The sequence below is a fragment of the Ictidomys tridecemlineatus genome, chromosome 5 (assembly GCF_052094955.1).
Source record: "Ictidomys tridecemlineatus isolate mIctTri1 chromosome 5, mIctTri1.hap1, whole genome shotgun sequence".
Lineage (NCBI taxonomy): Eukaryota > Metazoa > Chordata > Mammalia > Rodentia > Sciuridae > Ictidomys > Ictidomys tridecemlineatus.
Window position 1 is genome coordinate 89,426,727 of NC_135481.1, and position 17,456 is coordinate 89,444,182.

General features: G+C 44.5%; 2 protein-coding genes across 5 annotated transcripts in view; one reads left to right on the forward strand and one right to left on the reverse strand.

The window, feature by feature from the left end:
* Window positions 1-17,456, reverse strand: part of Nop9 (NOP9 nucleolar protein) — a 34,638-nt gene that overhangs the window by 5,422 nt on the left and 11,760 nt on the right. For 2 of the 4 annotated variants that reach the window (XM_078050285.1, XM_040273884.2), the window contains exons 2-3: window positions 13,346-13,404; window positions 92-783 (exon numbers count right to left, since the gene is read on the reverse strand). In XM_078050285.1, coding sequence (XP_077906411.1) covers window positions 92-413 — 322 coding nt within the window. In that variant the 5' untranslated portion in view covers window positions 414-783; window positions 13,346-13,404. The remainder of the gene's footprint in view (window positions 1-91; window positions 784-13,345; window positions 13,405-17,456) is intronic. The other 2 variants (XM_078050286.1, XM_005338715.5) reach the window with 2 other exon arrangements.
* Window positions 737-11,029, forward strand: Dhrs1 (dehydrogenase/reductase 1). Its single transcript, XM_005338716.4, has 9 exons — window positions 737-875; window positions 1,268-1,440; window positions 3,680-3,823; window positions 3,971-4,047; window positions 8,589-8,721; window positions 9,024-9,170; window positions 10,016-10,085; window positions 10,417-10,497; window positions 10,636-11,029. The coding sequence occupies exons 2-9, from the start codon at window positions 1,291-1,293 to the stop codon at window positions 10,770-10,772; spliced, it is 939 nt and encodes a 312-aa protein (XP_005338773.1). The 5' UTR covers window positions 737-875; window positions 1,268-1,290; the 3' UTR covers window positions 10,773-11,029.

Genomic DNA, 17,456 nt, shown 5'->3' on the forward strand with positions numbered 1-17,456 from the left:
CTGAGAAAAGCATAAGGTCCATCACTTAACCAAGAGGAGGAGAATGGGGACAGAGGATGAAGGCATGAGAGAGAAAACTAAGTGCCCACACCTTGGGGACCCCAGGAAGTTTCCATGCCTGTCCTGGATCTTGCGCTCTTGGTCCCACCCTTTAGTTGTTCCCTACCTCGTTCTTCCCCGGCTTCTGGAGCCTCTTTCAGCGCTGACAGCGCTTGTCGGAAATACCCCAAAGCTTCGGGGCTCAGGTGCGGGTGAGCATCTTGATTCCGCTCTGATCCCCTGTCTGCAGGCGACCGGGGATGCTGCTCGCGGCCTCGTGGGGGCCGCCCCGACCCTTTTGCTCCGCGTCCCCGTTTGCCGCCAATTGGGAACTGGCGCCCCGCCTTGTGGGGGGAGCGCGGACCCAGTCCCATATGTGTTTAGGGGCCTCTGGGTCTGGGAAATCTTCCTTAGCTGCAGAAAGAATCTCAAGCTACCAGGTGCGGGCCCACTAGTGATCAAGCTGAGGAGCGCCGGCACGCTCCTGGCGCAACGTGCTGCGTCATAGCTCCGCGACGGCCCTCCCTGGGCGCGGTGGGTGTGCCCAAGTCTCCCGCCCATCACCGGTGGGTCTTAACTCCCGCCCAGGACCCCGCCCCCTCGGTCCTACCTCAGAATCGGCCGGAATGCTGCTGAGGCGCGATCCTTGAACCGCCGCTCCACGTTGTCAGCCCAACTCCAGTCAGCACCAGGACTTCACCCCGCTTCCGCACTCTGACCCTGAAGAAGTAACCTCGTCCCGCCCTGTGTTCAGAATCAACATTCTAGAGCTGAAATATATTAAAGGTCTGGAGAATTAGACTGAACGAGAATCCCAGAGGCAACACTGGCTGCAGGTAAAGCGCACAAGCTCTTCCCGCTGAAGGCTCAGGATCTCGGGGCCTCTGCGTTCACCGCTGGCTGCGCCTTCCAGTCCAGTGGCCAGAGCTGTAGGTTGCCCGAGACACACCTCGAGGAATCGCCTCTGCAAATTCTCCCACCTAGTTAGCCCCATTCTAGGGGGACGCCATCCAGCCCTTTCTTCACATCCTGAGCCCCGCAAAAGGACAGTCAGACTAGCCTGGGGCCCGCACCTACTTGTCCTGAAGCTGAAGCTTTTCTCGAATCAAAGGATTCCAACCTTGACTCTTCTTCCTATCCCTTGCAGGAACTCGCCCCCCCCCTCCACCCGCCACCCCCACACACAGTCTGTAGATTTCCCCGCAAGGTAATTTTTTTGCTTCCACAGATATCCTTCTTTGCCTGTGAGTTATGGTAACTCCCATGAAGGGCCAAGTGTGTGTGGTGACTGGTGCCTCCAGGGGTATTGGCCGTGGCATTGCCTTGCAGCTGTGCCGAGCAGGTGCCACGGTTTACATTACTGGCCGCCATATGGACACCCTTCGGGCCACTGCTCAGGAGGTGAGTGACCACTTGAGGGAGTCCTTCCAATTAACCACACCTCCTGATCCCTTGTCTGATTTAGAAGACCCTGGTAAAGGGCAGCAGGTGGAGCTCGGTGGTATGACACCCTAATATTCCTCAGAAAACATGAATATTTACTTAGAGTAGAATAGATAAACCGCATAAATAACTTCAGGTAAGACTGAATTTTGCTACCAAATAAGTTTTATGGAAAAACTTTTTGAGTTTGAGAGTTGCAGCGGTTTGAGAATTGGAACTAAAGGGCTTTGGACCTGTGTTTTCCTCTAAGGCAGGTTTTACTGAACTGTAAATTTTCACTTAAAATTTCTGCTGGATTTCAGTAAATATTTGAGTATCTATGACTTGCTAGGCTCTGAGAAAATCACTAGGGTTACTAAGATTAATAAAATGTAATTTCGAGTCCAACAGGAAATCAGATACAGAAATCAGGCATTTCAATGTAAAGGGAATATGGTAAATGCTAAGAGAGCGAGATGCACAGAATGCTGTAAGGGTGTGAAGGGAGCTTGAAGATAATAAAGGGAGTGGTTAGGAAAAGCATTCTGAGCCCGGTGTGATGGCACATGACTGTAATTCCAGTTATTTCAGAGTTAGGAGGAGCCAAAATTCTAGGTCAACCTAAGCACTTTAGCAAGACCTGTCTCAAAAAAAAAAATTTTTTAAGGGATTGGGAATGTAGCTTAGTGGTAAAACACTTGCCTTGCATGTACAAGGCCCTGGGTTCGATCCCCAGCACCATAAACCCAAAAAAATTCTGGATCTTGAAAGGTAAGAATTAGATAAAGAAGGTTAGAAAAAACATTATAACAGAGGGAGCTGTGTGGAAACAGAAGGGAAATGGTGAAAGAATATGAATGTTGTAAGGTAATGCAAGGGAAGATTAGTAGGTGAAAAGGTGGGAAATAGTGAGTCTTAGAATACCCTGGTAAAGGGCTGCAGGTGTCTAGTGGTAGAGCAGTTGCCTAATGATAGAGCAAGATATTGAATTTGCTTCCTAGCACTGGAGAAAAGAAAACTGGTGAAGAACTTAGGCTTTATTCTCTAAGAGATGATCCAGCTACAAGATTTCAAACAGACAGTTCATTCTTTTTTAGATAGTTCATACTGACTTGATTGTGAAGGGTTACTTTTTTTTTTTTAAGTACTGGATATTGAATCCAGGGGCACTTTACCACTGAGCTACATCCTCAGCCTATTTATTTATTTATTTAGAGCCAGTCTTATTAAGTTGGTAAGGCTGGCATTGAACCTGTAATACTCCTGCCTCAACCTCCTGAGTTACTGGGATTATAGGCACACCCCACCAAAGAATTAAGGCAAAAAGATTGAATGTCAAGTGAGCATTTAGAAGCACTACAGTAATTCAGTCCATGGGCTAATAATGTGGGGCTGGAGCATGGATCTGTAGAAAAGAGTGTTGTTCTTGAATAAGGTACTCTTCTTCTTCTCTGAAACTGGAGAAAGGGGACCCATTTGTAGAGAGTGAGGAAGTAATTCCCAGTAGCTTTAATTTTTTGATTACCAAGCAAGAACACTGGTGGAGTGAGGGAAAGAGGGCTGGGATTGAAGGATGGAGCTAAGGGCATGAGAGTTGGAAATGACCAAGAACAGGAAAGAATAGCTACTTGTTTCTGGAAGTAGACTCCATGTCTTGTCTTTTACCCTTGGTTTGCAAAACACCTTGTGCATGATAGTAGTAAATGTTTGTAAATTTAAAATCTGAGATCCCAATCTACCCTACTGAAAGAGGACTCACTGTTCCTGAAGCTTTTCAAAAAGACACCAGAGGGGCTGGGGATGTGGCTCAAGCGGTAGCGCTCGCCTGGCATGCATGGGGCACTGGGTTCGATCCTCAGCACCACATAAAAATAAAATAAAGATGTTGTGTCCATCAAAAACTAAAAAAATATTTAAAAATTTTCTCTCTCTCTCTCTCGCTCAAAAAAAAAAAAAAGACACCAGAGGGCGGTATTGCCTACCATGTTGCCTGAACTGATCTTTTCACTTTCCCCACCCTCTTTCTTTTCTTTTTCTTTCTTTCTTTCTTCCTTTCTTTTTGCTGGGGATTGAACCCAGGGCCTTGTGCATGTGAGACAAGCACTCTACCAACTGAGCTATATCCCCAGCCTGCCACCCACCCATTTTATTTGGGGAAATTGTGTTATATCTTGTATTACTGTGCAACTATGAGCTCATATCCCCTGTTCCTCTCTAGGCACAATCCCTTGGGGGCCGGTGTGTGCCTGTGGTATGCGATTCAAGCCAAGAGAGTGAAGTGAAAAGCCTGTTTGAGCAAGTAGATCGGGAGCAGCATGGGCGTTTGGATGTGCTGGTCAACAATGCCTATGCTGGAGTCCAGGTACCCTTTGAACTTGATCCAGCTCCGCACTCCTTACCTCCCCCTCTGACCACTGAGTCTTCATCCCATTGTCCCTTCTATTACCCAGCCTTTTATACCTTCTTGCATTCAGATCATACAACCAATCACTTTTCCTATGCCTTCTAGACAATCCTGACTACCAATAAAGCATTCTGGGAAGCCCCAGCCTCAATTTGGGATGATATGAACAATGTTGGACTCAGGTATGTGCTACCCATGCCCCATTGCAGTGGCTAGGCTCCCCTCACTCATTTTACCTAAGGGCCCAAGCTTTTTCCCATATGCCCTTTTCTTTTCCCTCTGGCCTTCCCCAATTTCTTTTTTTCCTCCCTGTATTCCAGTTGCCCTTCTTATCTCTGGAGAAATTCTATACACATGAGTGTGTATCTGAGATTGTAACTTTCACCTTGTTTCTATCCATCATTTTCATCTGAATAAGCCCTTGGCCTCACCCCTGCCTCACTCTCTGCCTATATAAATGTAAGACCCAGAAGGGAGCCTCCTCCTCTCAGTAATGCTCACAGCCTGTAGTCTATATTTTAAAAAATTATTAGAGAGAGGAATTGATCAAGAAAATGTTAATAAGAAAGAGGGGGCTCCAGCTATCCTTAGCTTCCACATCTTCACTCTAGATCCACAGGCAAGTGCATTCCCAAATCAGAGTTGGGATGGCAAGGGTGTTATGGGATCACACACATATCTGGCACATAAGTGAAATGAAGTACAGCATTTAGAATTTGTCCAACATAATAGGCAGTTATATCTATGTTAGTTACTGTTGAAACAGTTTTACCCTCTCAGATAATTAAACTATACTTTATAGATTATAAGAGTAACACTTGGTACCTGTGAGAGTAACCAAGAGATTATCTGGAAATCTGTGACTAAAGCCTATAAGAACACACACTGCTTCAATTTTGGTACTCTGGTGGCAATCCCAGGAAGCAAAATTAGAATGCAATTGTGATTTCCACAGTGGAAGAAAGATTGTGAGAACAGTGAGGGATGTCAGTACAGAAGCAAGAAAGCAAAACCCAAAGAACTTAAAATTAGTCAATGATCCTTCTCCCTCAGCCTTCTGAGTCACTGAAATTATAGGTGTTCACCACTACTCCAGGCTGAAAATCAGTACAATTTTATTTCCTTAACTGCTATCCTTCCTCCTTTGCCTGAAACAACTACCATTAATAGCCTAGTATATATTTAGATTTTTTTATACAAGTGTGTCTGTCTGTCTGTCTGTCTGTCTGTCTCTCTCTCTCTCTCTCTCTCTCTCTCTCTCTCTCTCAACTACCATTAATAGCCTGGTATATATTTAGATTTTTTTATACAAATGTCTGTGTCTCTCTCTCTCTCTCTCTCTCTCTCTCTCTCTCTCTCTCTCTCTCCTTTTTCTAATTGAACACTGGGCTTCACACATGTTAGCAAAGCACTCTCCCACTGAACTTTCTATTTTTTTTTCCCAAAGCTAGCCTCAAATTTTTCAATATCCCATTGGAAAGACTTGCAATTAGATAAATTTTATCTAATCCTTTATTTGTTTCAGCAGTAGAATTCTTTTTTAAAAAAATATTTTCAGGGCTAGCACATGCGAGGCCCTGGGTTCGATCCTCAGCACCACATAAAAAAATAAAATAAAGATATTGTGTCCTCTACAACTAAAAAATAAAATATTTTTAAAAATTAAAAAAATATTTTCAGTTATATATGGACACAATACCTTTATTTCATTTATTCTTATGTAGTTCTGGGAATCAAATCCAGTGCCTCACATGTGAGGCACTCTACCACTAAGCTACAACCCTAGCCCCACAGCAGTGAATTCTTGAATCAAAGAAACTGTGTTAGATTTCTGTCACTGTGACAAAATGCCTGAGAATATCAACTTAGAGGAAGAAAAATTTATTTTGGTTCAGTTTCAGAGGTTTCAGTCCATAGTCAGCTGGCTCCATTGTTTCTGAGCCTGTAATGAGACAACGTATCATGGCGAAAGGATGAGGTGAAATAAAGCTGCTCACTTCATGGCACCCAGGAAGCTGAGAGAGAAAGGAAGGGGTCTGGGGAAAGAGACCCTTCAAGGACATGCCCCCAGTGACCCACTTCTTCCAACTAGGCCCCACTTCCCAAAGTTTCCACCACTATGCCACCTTCTGTAAACTAAGCCTTCAGCATGTGAACCTTTGGGGGACGTGACAAATCCAAACCATGACAAATATGTACTTCTTAAAGATTTAATAAATATTATAAACTGTCTTCCAAAAAGATCCCACCAAATTTTTAACTAGGGATTGAATCCTGGGGCACTTTACCAGTGAGCAACATCCCCAGCTCTTTTTAATTTTTTAATTTTGAGACAGGGTCTCTCTAAGTTGCTTAAGGCCTCACTTAGTTGCTGAGGCTGGCCTTAAACTTACAATCCTCCTGCCTCAGTCTCCTGAGTTATTGGGATTACAGGTATGAGCTACTGCACTGGCATTCCAACCAATCTTTAATCTCAAAACAATGAAGTAGAATGATTTGTTCCCTCACATTCTCAGGTATGCTAGACAATATCAAGCTACTCAGGCCAGCTTTGCTACTCTGATAAGCCAAAGTTTTATAAGAGCTTTGCTTTGTTTTAATTTTTGCACAATACTTGGATTAAGGGAAACGACAAAATCATAGAATTTGGAGGGAAATGGATGGCATTAGAGCAGATTATGCTAAGTGAAGCTAGTCAATCGTTAAAAAACAAATACCAAATGACCCCTTTGATATAAGGGGAGTAAACAAGGACAGGGTAGGGACGAAGAGCTTGAGAAGATTTACATTAAACAGGGATGAGAGGTGGGAGGGAAAGGGAGTGAGAATGATATATAAGAGGAAAGGAGGGGTAAGACAAGATAATACAAATGGAAGAAATGATTTACAGTAGAAGGGGTAGAGAGAGAAAAGGGGAGGGGAAGGGAGGGGGGATAGTAGAGAATAGGACTGACAGCAGAATACATCAGACACTAGAAAAGCAATATGTCAATCAATGGAAGGGTAACTGATGTGATACAGCAATCTGTATACGGGGTAAAGTTGGGAGTTCATAACCCACTTGAATCAAACTGTGAAAGATGATGTATTAAGAACTGTGTAATGTTTTGAACGACCAACAATAAAAAAAAAAATACTTGGATTAAGGGCCTTGTACATGCTAGGCAAGCACACTACCACTGTACTACATCTCCAGCCCTTTTTTGTTTTGAGACAGGGTCTCCCTAAATTGCCTAGGCTAGCCTCAAACTTGTAATCTTCCTGCCTTACTGTTCCAAGTAAGTGAGATTACAGGCTTGTGACAGTGTGCCTGACCATAAAGGTGATTTTAATTGATATTACTTTATCTATTTTTGAGGTTGACCTTTTATCGCATTGTTTATTGGCTCTTTATACTTCTGTGATTGTCATTTGTGTTATGAAGTTATTCTTTTTCACAATGATTTATAAGAGATCTCTAACAGATACCTTTGGCATATATTGTACTAATATTTCCCCCAATTTATCACTCATTTTTTGCATGCATATCCTTCTCTAGTCTCTCTACATATACAGAAATTTTATGTGTATGTGTGTGTGGTATGTGTGTGTACGCACGTGCATGTCCCCATGAGTGTCCTAACTATTAAGAAGTCATATCTTTGGGTTGTTTGGGATTTTTGTTTGTTTGTTTTGCACCAAGGATTGAACCCAAGGATTCTCTACCACTGAGCTACACCCCCAGGCCTTTTTTGTTTTATTTTTTATTTCAAGACAGGGAAGTTGGCCTCAAACGTATGATCCTCCTGCCTCAGCCTCCTGAGTAGCTAGGTTACAAGGCCTGCATCACTGTGTCCAGCTAAATCTGTCAATCTGGTTTTATAATTTCTGTCTTGGTGTGATGCGAAGGAAAGCCTTCCCTACCTCAAGTTTATAATTTCAATCAGGTTTTCTTTTAGTACTTTTGTGCATTCAATTTTTTATATTTAAATATTTGATCCTTTTGCAGTTTATTTTGAAATATAGTAGAGAATCAGTCCTTTCCAACCCAAGTAAATAGTCGCTTGTCCATCTCTTCTCCATTGATTTGAAATGTTCCCTTTATGCTATGTATGTACTTACACCTGGATCTATTTATTGACTGTTTTTATTTCATTAACTTACTTCATTAACAGATACCTTTGGCATAACTTGTCTACCTTATGCCAATACTACATTCTTTTGATTATTATGTCATTGTACATTTTAATATGGTGATAGTGCAGGTAGCAAACCCCCTTTACCTACAAGATACTATTATTATTTTTCAGAATTTTCCTGGCTGTCCTTGCACATTTATTTTTATCATTGATCTTTATTTTGTCAGTTCTTCCAAAAAGTCTTATTGAGATATAACTCAAATTTACTACATCTGTGAATTAATTTACATAGAACAGATGCTTTATATGTCAGTTCTTTGGATCATTTTATCTGCACTTGTTCTTTTATAGTTTTAGAAGTTTTCCATTTAGACCCTAATACATTTCTTAAGTTTCTTTCCCCTGAACTATTTTATATTATAATTGCCATTGTAACATGGCTTTTTGGTCTTCTAAAGATTGCCATTTCTCTTCCCAGAATGTGGCCTCCAGCCCTATGCAGCCTCCCTGGCTGACTGCAGCCACTAGAGGGCACAGGAGGCAGCCAAGGGCTGTAGTGTCAAAGCCAGCATCTGTACCATTCATTCCTCCTTCTTTCCTGCTAGAGGCCACTACTTGTGCTCAGTATATGGGGCACGGCTGATGGTACCAGCTGGCCGGGGGCTCATCGTGGTTATCTCCTCCCCTGGAGGTCTGCAGTATATGTTCAACGTCCCCTATGGTGTGGGCAAAGCTGCGGTAAGGACACAGTGGCACAGGGATTAGGGAGAGATAGGACAGTGATGATATTTACAGCTTGGGAGGTATAATACCCAATGGTCAGAATGATAATTCTGGCTGTTCTTCATCTCTCCCTTTGTTCCATGAATGATTCCTTTTGGACTCCCTAGGTCTGCCAGAGTAGATATTGCATGGGGGAAAGTGGGCTTTTGGTAAAGGGCAAGGACCTGGGGCATCCCCATTGGAGACAAGAAGGGCAAGGGAGGAAGGTGACATGATCAGGTGCCTTGACTCTCATTCTACCTTCTATCTCTCCAAAGTGTGACAGATTGGCTGCTGACTGTGCCCATGAGCTGAGGCACCATGGGGTCAGTTACGTATCTCTGTGGCCAGGGTTGGTACAGACAGAACTACTAAAGGATTACATGGCAGAGAAGGGGCGCTCTGAAGATTCTCTCTTTAAGCAGGTTGGTAAAGGGAGGGGAAGGGAAATGGAGAATGTAGGAGAATCACCCTCTCCATCCTCAATGACAAGACAATGACAAGTAAATATTCCCATTACCTGAGGCAGGCATAGGACTAAGCACTATACACATATTATTTCTTTTGATTTTGTAAGGAAAATACAATCTCCATATTACATATCGAAAAACTGAAACCCAGAAGAGTTAAGAAACTTGTTCCATGGCTGGGGATATATCTCAGTGGGTAGAGCATGTGCTTAGCATGTGCAAGCCCTGGGTTCAATATTCAGCACCAAAAAAGAAAAGGAAGAAAGGGAAGGAAGGAAAAAAACTTATTTCAGATCATACATGTCATAAATGGAAAAACTATCTAGCTCCAAAGCCCATGGACTTGACCCCTGCATTAAACTAGCCTCAGGGCTTAGGTGTGGCTCAGTGGTAGTGCACTTGTCTAGCATGTGTGAAGCACTGGATTTGATCCCCACATTAAAAAAAAAAAAACTAAATAAACAAAATAAAGGTATTATTTCCATCTACCACAAAAAAAAAAAAATTAAAAAAAACTAGACACCCTCAGACCCTTCTACTCAGGAAAGGCAGCATGTTGTAGTGCTGGGTGCAGGGCTTGCCAGAACATGGAGAGAAATGACTCTGGGTCCCTTCTATTACACTGGATCCTGCAAGTCCAGCTTGAGATCTTTGGTCCCTCTTTCTCTTAAAACAGAAGTTAAAAGGGGGAAAGATTTGGCAAGCACTCTACCTCTGAGCCACACCTCCAGCCCTCAAGGAGGAAAGATTTGGGCAGTACTCTTGGAAATTAACCCTTTACTTCTCAATCCATTTTTCAGTTCAGACCAAATTTCTCATCGGCAGAAAGTACAGAAATGAGTGGCAAATGTGTGGTGGCTCTGGCAACAGGTGAAGACACTGGAAACACTTGGTAACAAGAAAGGGTGTGGAGGATCTGCAAGGCAGTGGCAGCCAGTGTCTAGTTTTGGTTTGGGAGGCTATTGAGGAATATGCCCATCTTTTTTCTCTTTTGGAAGCTCAAGGGTCAGGATTCCTAGTTCAAGCTTTGCAAGCCTCAGCAACTGGCTCCTGGAAGGTGTGGCTAAGAGCCTTCCTAGGAACAGAGAGAAACAGTTCTCCAGGCCCCCCACCTGTCTCAGCAATGCCTTGTCCTAGTGGGTACCTTGTCACTCTGCACCACTCCTATGCCTGCTATCTCCAACTGTACATTTGTCCACAGACCCCAATATTCTGAGTCTGAGTGGGAAGGTGCTACCATCCTGTGACCTTGCTCGACGCTATGGCCTTCAAGATGTGGATGGTAAGAGCTGGGCCCAGCAGCCAGACTTGACTGCCATTTCTTTTGTTCCCTGCTCACTCCTTTCTCAGTCTCTTTAGCCAGGGTTGGGGTGCCTGAGAAGTGGGAAACAAAGATCAAATTCTCCTTTTTTGTCCCCAGGTCGCCCTATCCAAGACTATTTTTCTTTGCACTCTATTCTTTCACATGTCTCCAGACTGAGCTGGCTGGCCTCCTACTTGCCCAGCTTCCTCCGCATGCCCAAGTGGATTATTACCCTCTACACCAGCAAGTTCTAACTCTCCTGTCCTGAAGTCACAGCTCTGCTTCTCTTCCCTTTGGGGCTCAGGTGATTGGGACAGTGGAACAATTGGCCTTTCTTGCATATTGTGCCCTTGATATGAAGAGAAGGCCTCTGCTTGGCATCCATGGTCAATTCTGAGTGCCCCGATAGGTCCTTTTTTATGCCTTTGTTTTCCTTGTCTCTACATTTTACTTTTTGCGTAAATATTGAAAAATGCTCTGGAAGCTAATAAAGATCCCATTTTTCCTCCCATGTGTCTGTGAGTACTAACTCTGTGCTCAGAAAGTGACAAGGACTTGGGAGAATGACTCAAAGATGCACAAATGTGTGAGTTCTCAAAGGGTTAGGATAAGACCCATTTCCTCCAGACCTATTTCTGCTCTTTCCTGCAAGGTCTGTTTCCTGTGCCCCAGCTGGGAGGGAAGCAGGGTCCCTTCTTGACTAGAAGCACCCCTCTCCCACTGCTTTTACTCTCATTCCACTCTCTCCATAGATATCTGTTGCCTTATAGCTGGGATCTAGATGAGGTTCCATTCAGCAAGGGCAGATTTCTGTCTGTGATTTCCTGGAATGAGGAAGAATTTACTGGCAAAACCCCAGGAAAGGAAAGAGGAATGGCTGATGGCAATGATGCACTCTCATTGGAGTTGTATCACTTGAATCAGTTCCTGCAGAACTGATTGCATAAGCCCTTCAGGGTCATCTTACTTACTCGGTTAAACTGCTATCCAGCACAAAAGGCCACAGGAGGCCAAGGGCAGTTCGCCAAGAACCACAGGTATCAACCCTAATGGCACACTGAGGGGGGCACCAGGCACAAAAGTGAAAAAAGTTTTCAGGGGCATCTGGACAGACCCTGTCATTGTCAGCTGTAGGAGGATTTAAGCAGAAAACCTGCATGATCAGACTGCATTTGATGAAGCCTCCTGGGGCTGAGGTGTGTGTAGACGGAACAGAGGGAGGAGAGGCAGGCCTGAGAGAAGCAATGGCAGGAGGCTGGTACAGTGTCCACATTTCCAGGGATGTGATCAGTGAAGGTGTGGGCTGAGGAGAGATTGTAGGAGGCAGCACCTGCAGACCAGGGTCTTCAGTCAGGACAAGACTTCAACAGTATTAATCCTGGCATGGGAGACCAAGAGACCAGCAGCAGGCACAGGGAGGAGAAGGCAGTTTGCCCATAGCTGGCCCTAGTGGGACGCTGGGGGACTGGCTGAGATGCAGCCCACCCTACCCAAGCAAATCGAGGTGATTCACAGGTCCCAGGAAGATGATTAACCCCCCAAAGGAGCCCAATGAGGAATGAAGAAAAGATTTTGTTTTGCATTTTTAATTTACATTTTTCAGAGATAACATATCTACATGGCCCAAGATCCAAAAGAAGGTTGTACAATGAAAAGTCTCACATCCCCTGCCCACTAGTGCTCAGTCCTCAATCTGAGGCGGACAGTACTACCACATTCTCAGGTAGCCACAGAGAGCCCATGCCTATACAAGCAAATATATAAACATCCAGAGAAGAGAATTGGCCTCTCTTTCTCCAGCTAAGGGGTTCTGTTTTCTTGTCTCTGAGACCTTCTGACCTTGTGTCCCACCTTTCTAAGGTAGGCAGCTACCCTAGGCCCAAAGACAGCATCCCTTCCAGTCCTATACAACTGTTCCCATACCTGTAACCTCCCTGCTCCACCAGCAGGGAGGGTGAGAGAAAGAGAAAGAGTGTGTGTGTGTGTGTGTGAGAGAGAGAGAGAGAGTGAGAGAGTGTGATGGCTTAAGGAGGAAAGACTACAGGCTGTGGAGAGGTGCTGTGAAAGCTTGGAAGAGGCCAGTCTGAGGCTCAGCCCAGCCCTGATCTCCCCCACTAAAGTAGGCCAGGTCTCACCTGAAGTGAAATTCTTTTTCTAGAGCAGCTACCCATGTGTTAGGGGTGTTGAAATGAGACAGACTGGAGCCTATGCCCACGGTGTCCCCATGGATATGAGCTCTGACCAGTTTTCCTACACTAAATAGGAAGGTGATGGAGGCAGGGCTGGACTGAGGAATCTAAGATTCCAGTTTTGGGAACAAGTCGATGAGGAGTTTCCATTAACTGCTTAAGGCCCCTTTGACCCGTGATAGAAGGGAAGTTCCCTGGCCTGGCAAACAAGGATAGTAGTAAAGTGAATGAGGTAAAGTGAGTCATGCTGGGGACGGGGTTCAGGCATGATGAAGGACATGCATAAGGGCCCCACAGGAGCTGAGTTCAACGAGTAAATCAAGCCAAGGTAGCTGAGTTTGGAGCTGTCCTTTTTCCTCTTCCTCATCCTCAACCCCCAAAGGCCTCCAAGCTGTCTTTGAGAGTCAGATGAGACATCTGGTCCCTTCAGTTGTTTAGCCTTCCATCCCTGGGGAGAACCCCCACCATGACCTCAGAAGTCACTTTGTCATGGCACCTCCCCCATCACCTCTGGTCCCTGGTCCTCTTCCCTAGGCTGGTTCATCTTCTCCACAAAACTCCTCCTCCCTGGGATTTTCTGCCTGTGTCCTCAGGTTTCCCATTGTTCCACTGTACCTCCTGAGACTCAGTCCCATTACCTGTTGTTCTTGTCACAGGAAAGCAGGAAGCTAAAACTCCAAACCTCGGTTCTTGTGTTCTGAAAAAAGAAAAAAAAGAATTGAAAGTCCGACACCAAAAGCCAGGCAAAAGAACTTTATTATAAGCGAAAGTAAAGAGAAAGTGAGATGAAAGTAAAGTGAAAGCAAAGTGAGGCTTAAGCAGAGCACTCTCAAGAGTGGGCCATCTCTAAGCAGAGAATGACAAAGGAGATAAGCTGTCTCCAAATTTACTAGTTTTTTTTTTCATGTTTACCAGGAGAATTGGAGACTACTTTCTGTACTCTTTGCTACTTAAGTGTTCAACTCCTCCTTCACATTGGGCAGTGGAGTTTTGACCTTAGTTGGTCCTCTCTGGAACTGTCATGGTGGCTGTCCTATTTAGGGGGCTTCATCTACCAGTCAGTACCATGTTAATATGGGCACTGAGGTCAATAGCTGGTCAAAAGTTACCTTAGTGCAGCTGTGCTACTAAAGGACTCTTCCTATCAGACCAATGGAGATACTGATAACCATAACTCCTAGCTTCACATCAGCATCATTGCAGCCTGTCAAGAGATAGTCCCATGAATCCTTTTCTTTTGACATATATTTTCCCATTAGCTCCTTTGCTTCTGCTTATTTTCTACAAATTAACTACCACCCTTTGCTTTCTCATCTACTTTGAAAGCAGTTTAAAGAAGACCTTAATATAAGAACACTTGTGACCTTGCCATGATTACACTGCTTATTGCTAGCTACTACCTAACATTCCCAACTGACTCCTCCACTGGAATCTTTTCTCTAAACTTCCATCTCTTAGTCAACTGGTATTTGTTGCTACTCTTCAGTGCCCAGCTCTGGGCAGGAAAGAGTGGACATGTATAAGCAAGACTGTAAAACAAAGGTCAGTTCTCCAAGACCTTTCTGCTACCATCAGGAGACAAACACTTCAGGGTAGGGACTCAGAGAAGCAGGAGGGGTCACAACCCCCAGGATCCACCCTAGGCTGCACACAACCCTTTCCTATGAAGTTTCACCATCTACAGGGAGTTACAACATTCTTATCTCTGCTTTTTTTTTTTTTTAACCCAGGGACACTTCACTGAGTCACATCCCCAGACCTTTTTTTGTATTTTATTTAGAGACAGGAACTCACTGAGTTGCTTAGGGCCTCTCTAAGTTGCTGAGGCTGACTTTGAATTTGTGATCCTCCTGCCTCAGCCTCCCAAGTTTCTGGGATTACAGGAGTGAGCCACCAAGCGTGGCCTTTATCCTTGCCTTTCTCAAACCTACCTCTGCCTCAGCTCCTGTCTCCAGGTGGTCAAGAGTGTCCTCATCCATCTTAGTCTGTCCTGATTCCCTGCCTGACATTGGTTTGTCAGCTCCCCAACAAATACACACCTGTGGGTGCTCTCACCCACAGATCATCCTTACATTGAGCTGCAGAGGAAGATTCACCCCAGGACTGGGCAGAGGTTAAAGAGGGGGACAGTCTAGATTTTTCTACCAGGAGGTATCAAAGATAAAAACATTTGAATGTTAATTTTAAAGAGTGAAAATAGATTTTATTCAGCATCTGGTGATAGTAGGAGAAAGAGTTGAGCTCCATTCTGATTAGTGCAGAGGTAACTTTGGTGATTTAAAAGAATGGGGGAGTGGGGAGTGAGCAGAGGCGCAATAGAGTCAGTCAGTGTGGTTAGACTAGTTGTGTTTGTTATCAGTTATCTAAATTAGGATTCTCACCTCAAAGAAATGAAGAAACAGGCCATTTCCTTTTTGATGATAACATTTCAAAGAAAGGGTTCTTAGGTCCTTGAGAGATGCTTCTGCTTGTAAGAGATACATATTTGCAACTATATATCTAGCTCCATGGTGCACGTCTGAAATCCCAGTCAATCAGGAGGTGGAGGCAGAAAGATCACAGCTGGAGGCCAGCCTCAGCAATTTAGTGAGACTGTCTCAAAGTAAAAAGGGCTGAGGATATAGCCCAGTGATAGAGCACCCCTGGGTTTAATTCCTATTGCTTTGGTGGTGCATGCTTGTAATCGCAGTGGCTTGGGAGGCTGAGACAGGAGGATAGCAAGTTCAAAGCCAGTCTCAGCAAAAGTGAGGCACTAAGCAACCCAGTGAGACTCTATCTCTAAACAAAATACAAAATAGAGCTGGGGATGTGGCTCAGAGCTTGAGTGACCCTGAGTTCAATCCCTGATATCCTGGTACTCCCCCAAAATGAATGAATAAATAAATAATCCCTATTGCTGTTAGGGAAAAAAAGAGAAAAAAGAAACCTAAGCCCATTTTAATAGATGATCTAAGAACAGGAAGGTCAGGGGTCTAGCATAAGGTACAGACTAGAACATATAGTAAATTTTCCTGGCAGCACTGAGTTTTCTCAAGCAGGCACTTTGGTGGGGTAGGGGGCTAGTGACATCCTAGGGACATGACCTTATGCTGCTAAAACCCATGCTAGAGTCTGGTCAAGTCTCTTAGTTCAGGGTTTGGCCAGAGCTGTTTTTTATCAAGAGGTCTGCAGTTCTCAATGTGATGTACTCTCCACTGCCCTCTCCTCCGAAGCACCCAGGCCACTTAGCAAGGGACCACTTATCAGGGGTGAAGAGTTATTCTAGCCAGGGCCCAGGGACAGGCTCAGCTTGGAGTGTGGTGGAGGAATAGAAGGACTGCCTGTACTTGAAGGCCAGGAGTGAAGAGGAACTGGAAGTAGCCTGTGCTTAACTTGATAATGAGAAATCACTAGGAGAAGATTCTTCCTTAGGTCCTTGGAAACGGAGGAGTCTGTGAGGAATGCTGGGAAAGAAGTGGAGACAGCTTTGTGCAATTTCTGTTAGCAAGTACCAACACAAGATGCATGCGCCATTAAGTGAGGTCTTGGCTCCCCCTCCTCAAAGAGGTAGTTCCAGAAGAAACAAAGCCAGAGCAGACATGGCCTAAGCATCCTGAGCACACCTATAGGGACTTCTTCAAGAGGGAGCACTAATCTGGAGTTATGGCTCAGTGGTAGAGTGCTTGCCTAGCATGCGTGAGGCACTGGATTCAATCCTTAGCACCACATAAAAATAAACAAGTAAAATAAAGGTATTTTGTCCATCTACAACTAAAAAGATATTTTTTTTTAAAAAAAAAAGGGAGCACTGACAACATATCCCCCACTATGCTGTGGCCACCTTCCTCACACAGAAACTTTGATCCCTGCAGCACAGAACTGAACAGTGCCAAGCCACCAGACTGTGGCTGAGCTCCCACTGGGACCCACTGGTGAGGGCTCCACCTTCCCTCCCTGTGGCTTTAACACCGCAGAGGTGCCTGGTGTTATAAAGGCTGAGAGAATTTATATGTTTATTAAGCGCCTGCAATGACCAAAACACTCACCTAAATCTTAATTTTTCCATCTGCCCTATGAAGTAAGTACTTTTAAATAGATAAGAAAACTGAGACTCATCTTTTAAAGAAAAGTTGAGTAACTTGTCCCAACTTTGGGTAAATTAAGAAAAGGTGGGAAACTTGTCCAGGATTGTAGGTCCTTACAAAAGAAGAGTCTGGATTCGACTAAATATGCCCAAGTTCTTTCCTCTGTACCAAGCTGGTTCTGCTGCTTTGATTTTTGCTTGGCTGTGGCTTTGGAGGACCTTTTATTTTCTGCAGAGGGAGTGTTGGGGAAGGGCAGATGGTAAAAGTATTCAAAGTTTACTCAGCCTGAGGACTTCCCAGCCAAATTCAGTCCTGCCCTTGCCTGAATTCAACCACACTTCCTTTTCTCTGTACCTTTGCTTGAGTTATTTTGATCTCTGTAATACCACTCATTCCTCCTTCTCAGGCCCCTCCCCATTTCTGCCTGCCAGATTCAACTCACAGGCCCATCTCAAGCTTCTAGAAGCTTCTCCTGGTTTCTTGTACCCTTGCTTTTACTTTTCTGGGGAACCTCTTTCTATGATGTTCACTTGGGCCTTGACTAGTATTAGAGCTAAATGTCCTCCATTGCCTAAATAAGAATAAGTACCCCAACCCCAGGTCAGGGCTGGGTCTTAGACCCTTTATACCCCACTATGCTGTGGCCACCTTCCTCACACAGAAACTTTGACCCCTGCAGCACAGA

Coding starts and splice junctions, on each gene's coding strand:
- Dhrs1 (XM_005338716.4), top strand. CDS start 1,291: ATGGTAACTCCCATGAAGGGCCAAGTGTGTGTGGTGACTGGTGCCTCC. Junction 8,722..9,023: donor ATGGTGTGGGCAAAGCTGCG/GTAAGGACACAG, acceptor ATCTCTCCAAAG/TGTGACAGATTGGCTGCTGA. Junction 9,171..10,015: donor AAGATTCTCTCTTTAAGCAG/GTTGGTAAAGGG, acceptor TCCATTTTTCAG/TTCAGACCAAATTTCTCATC.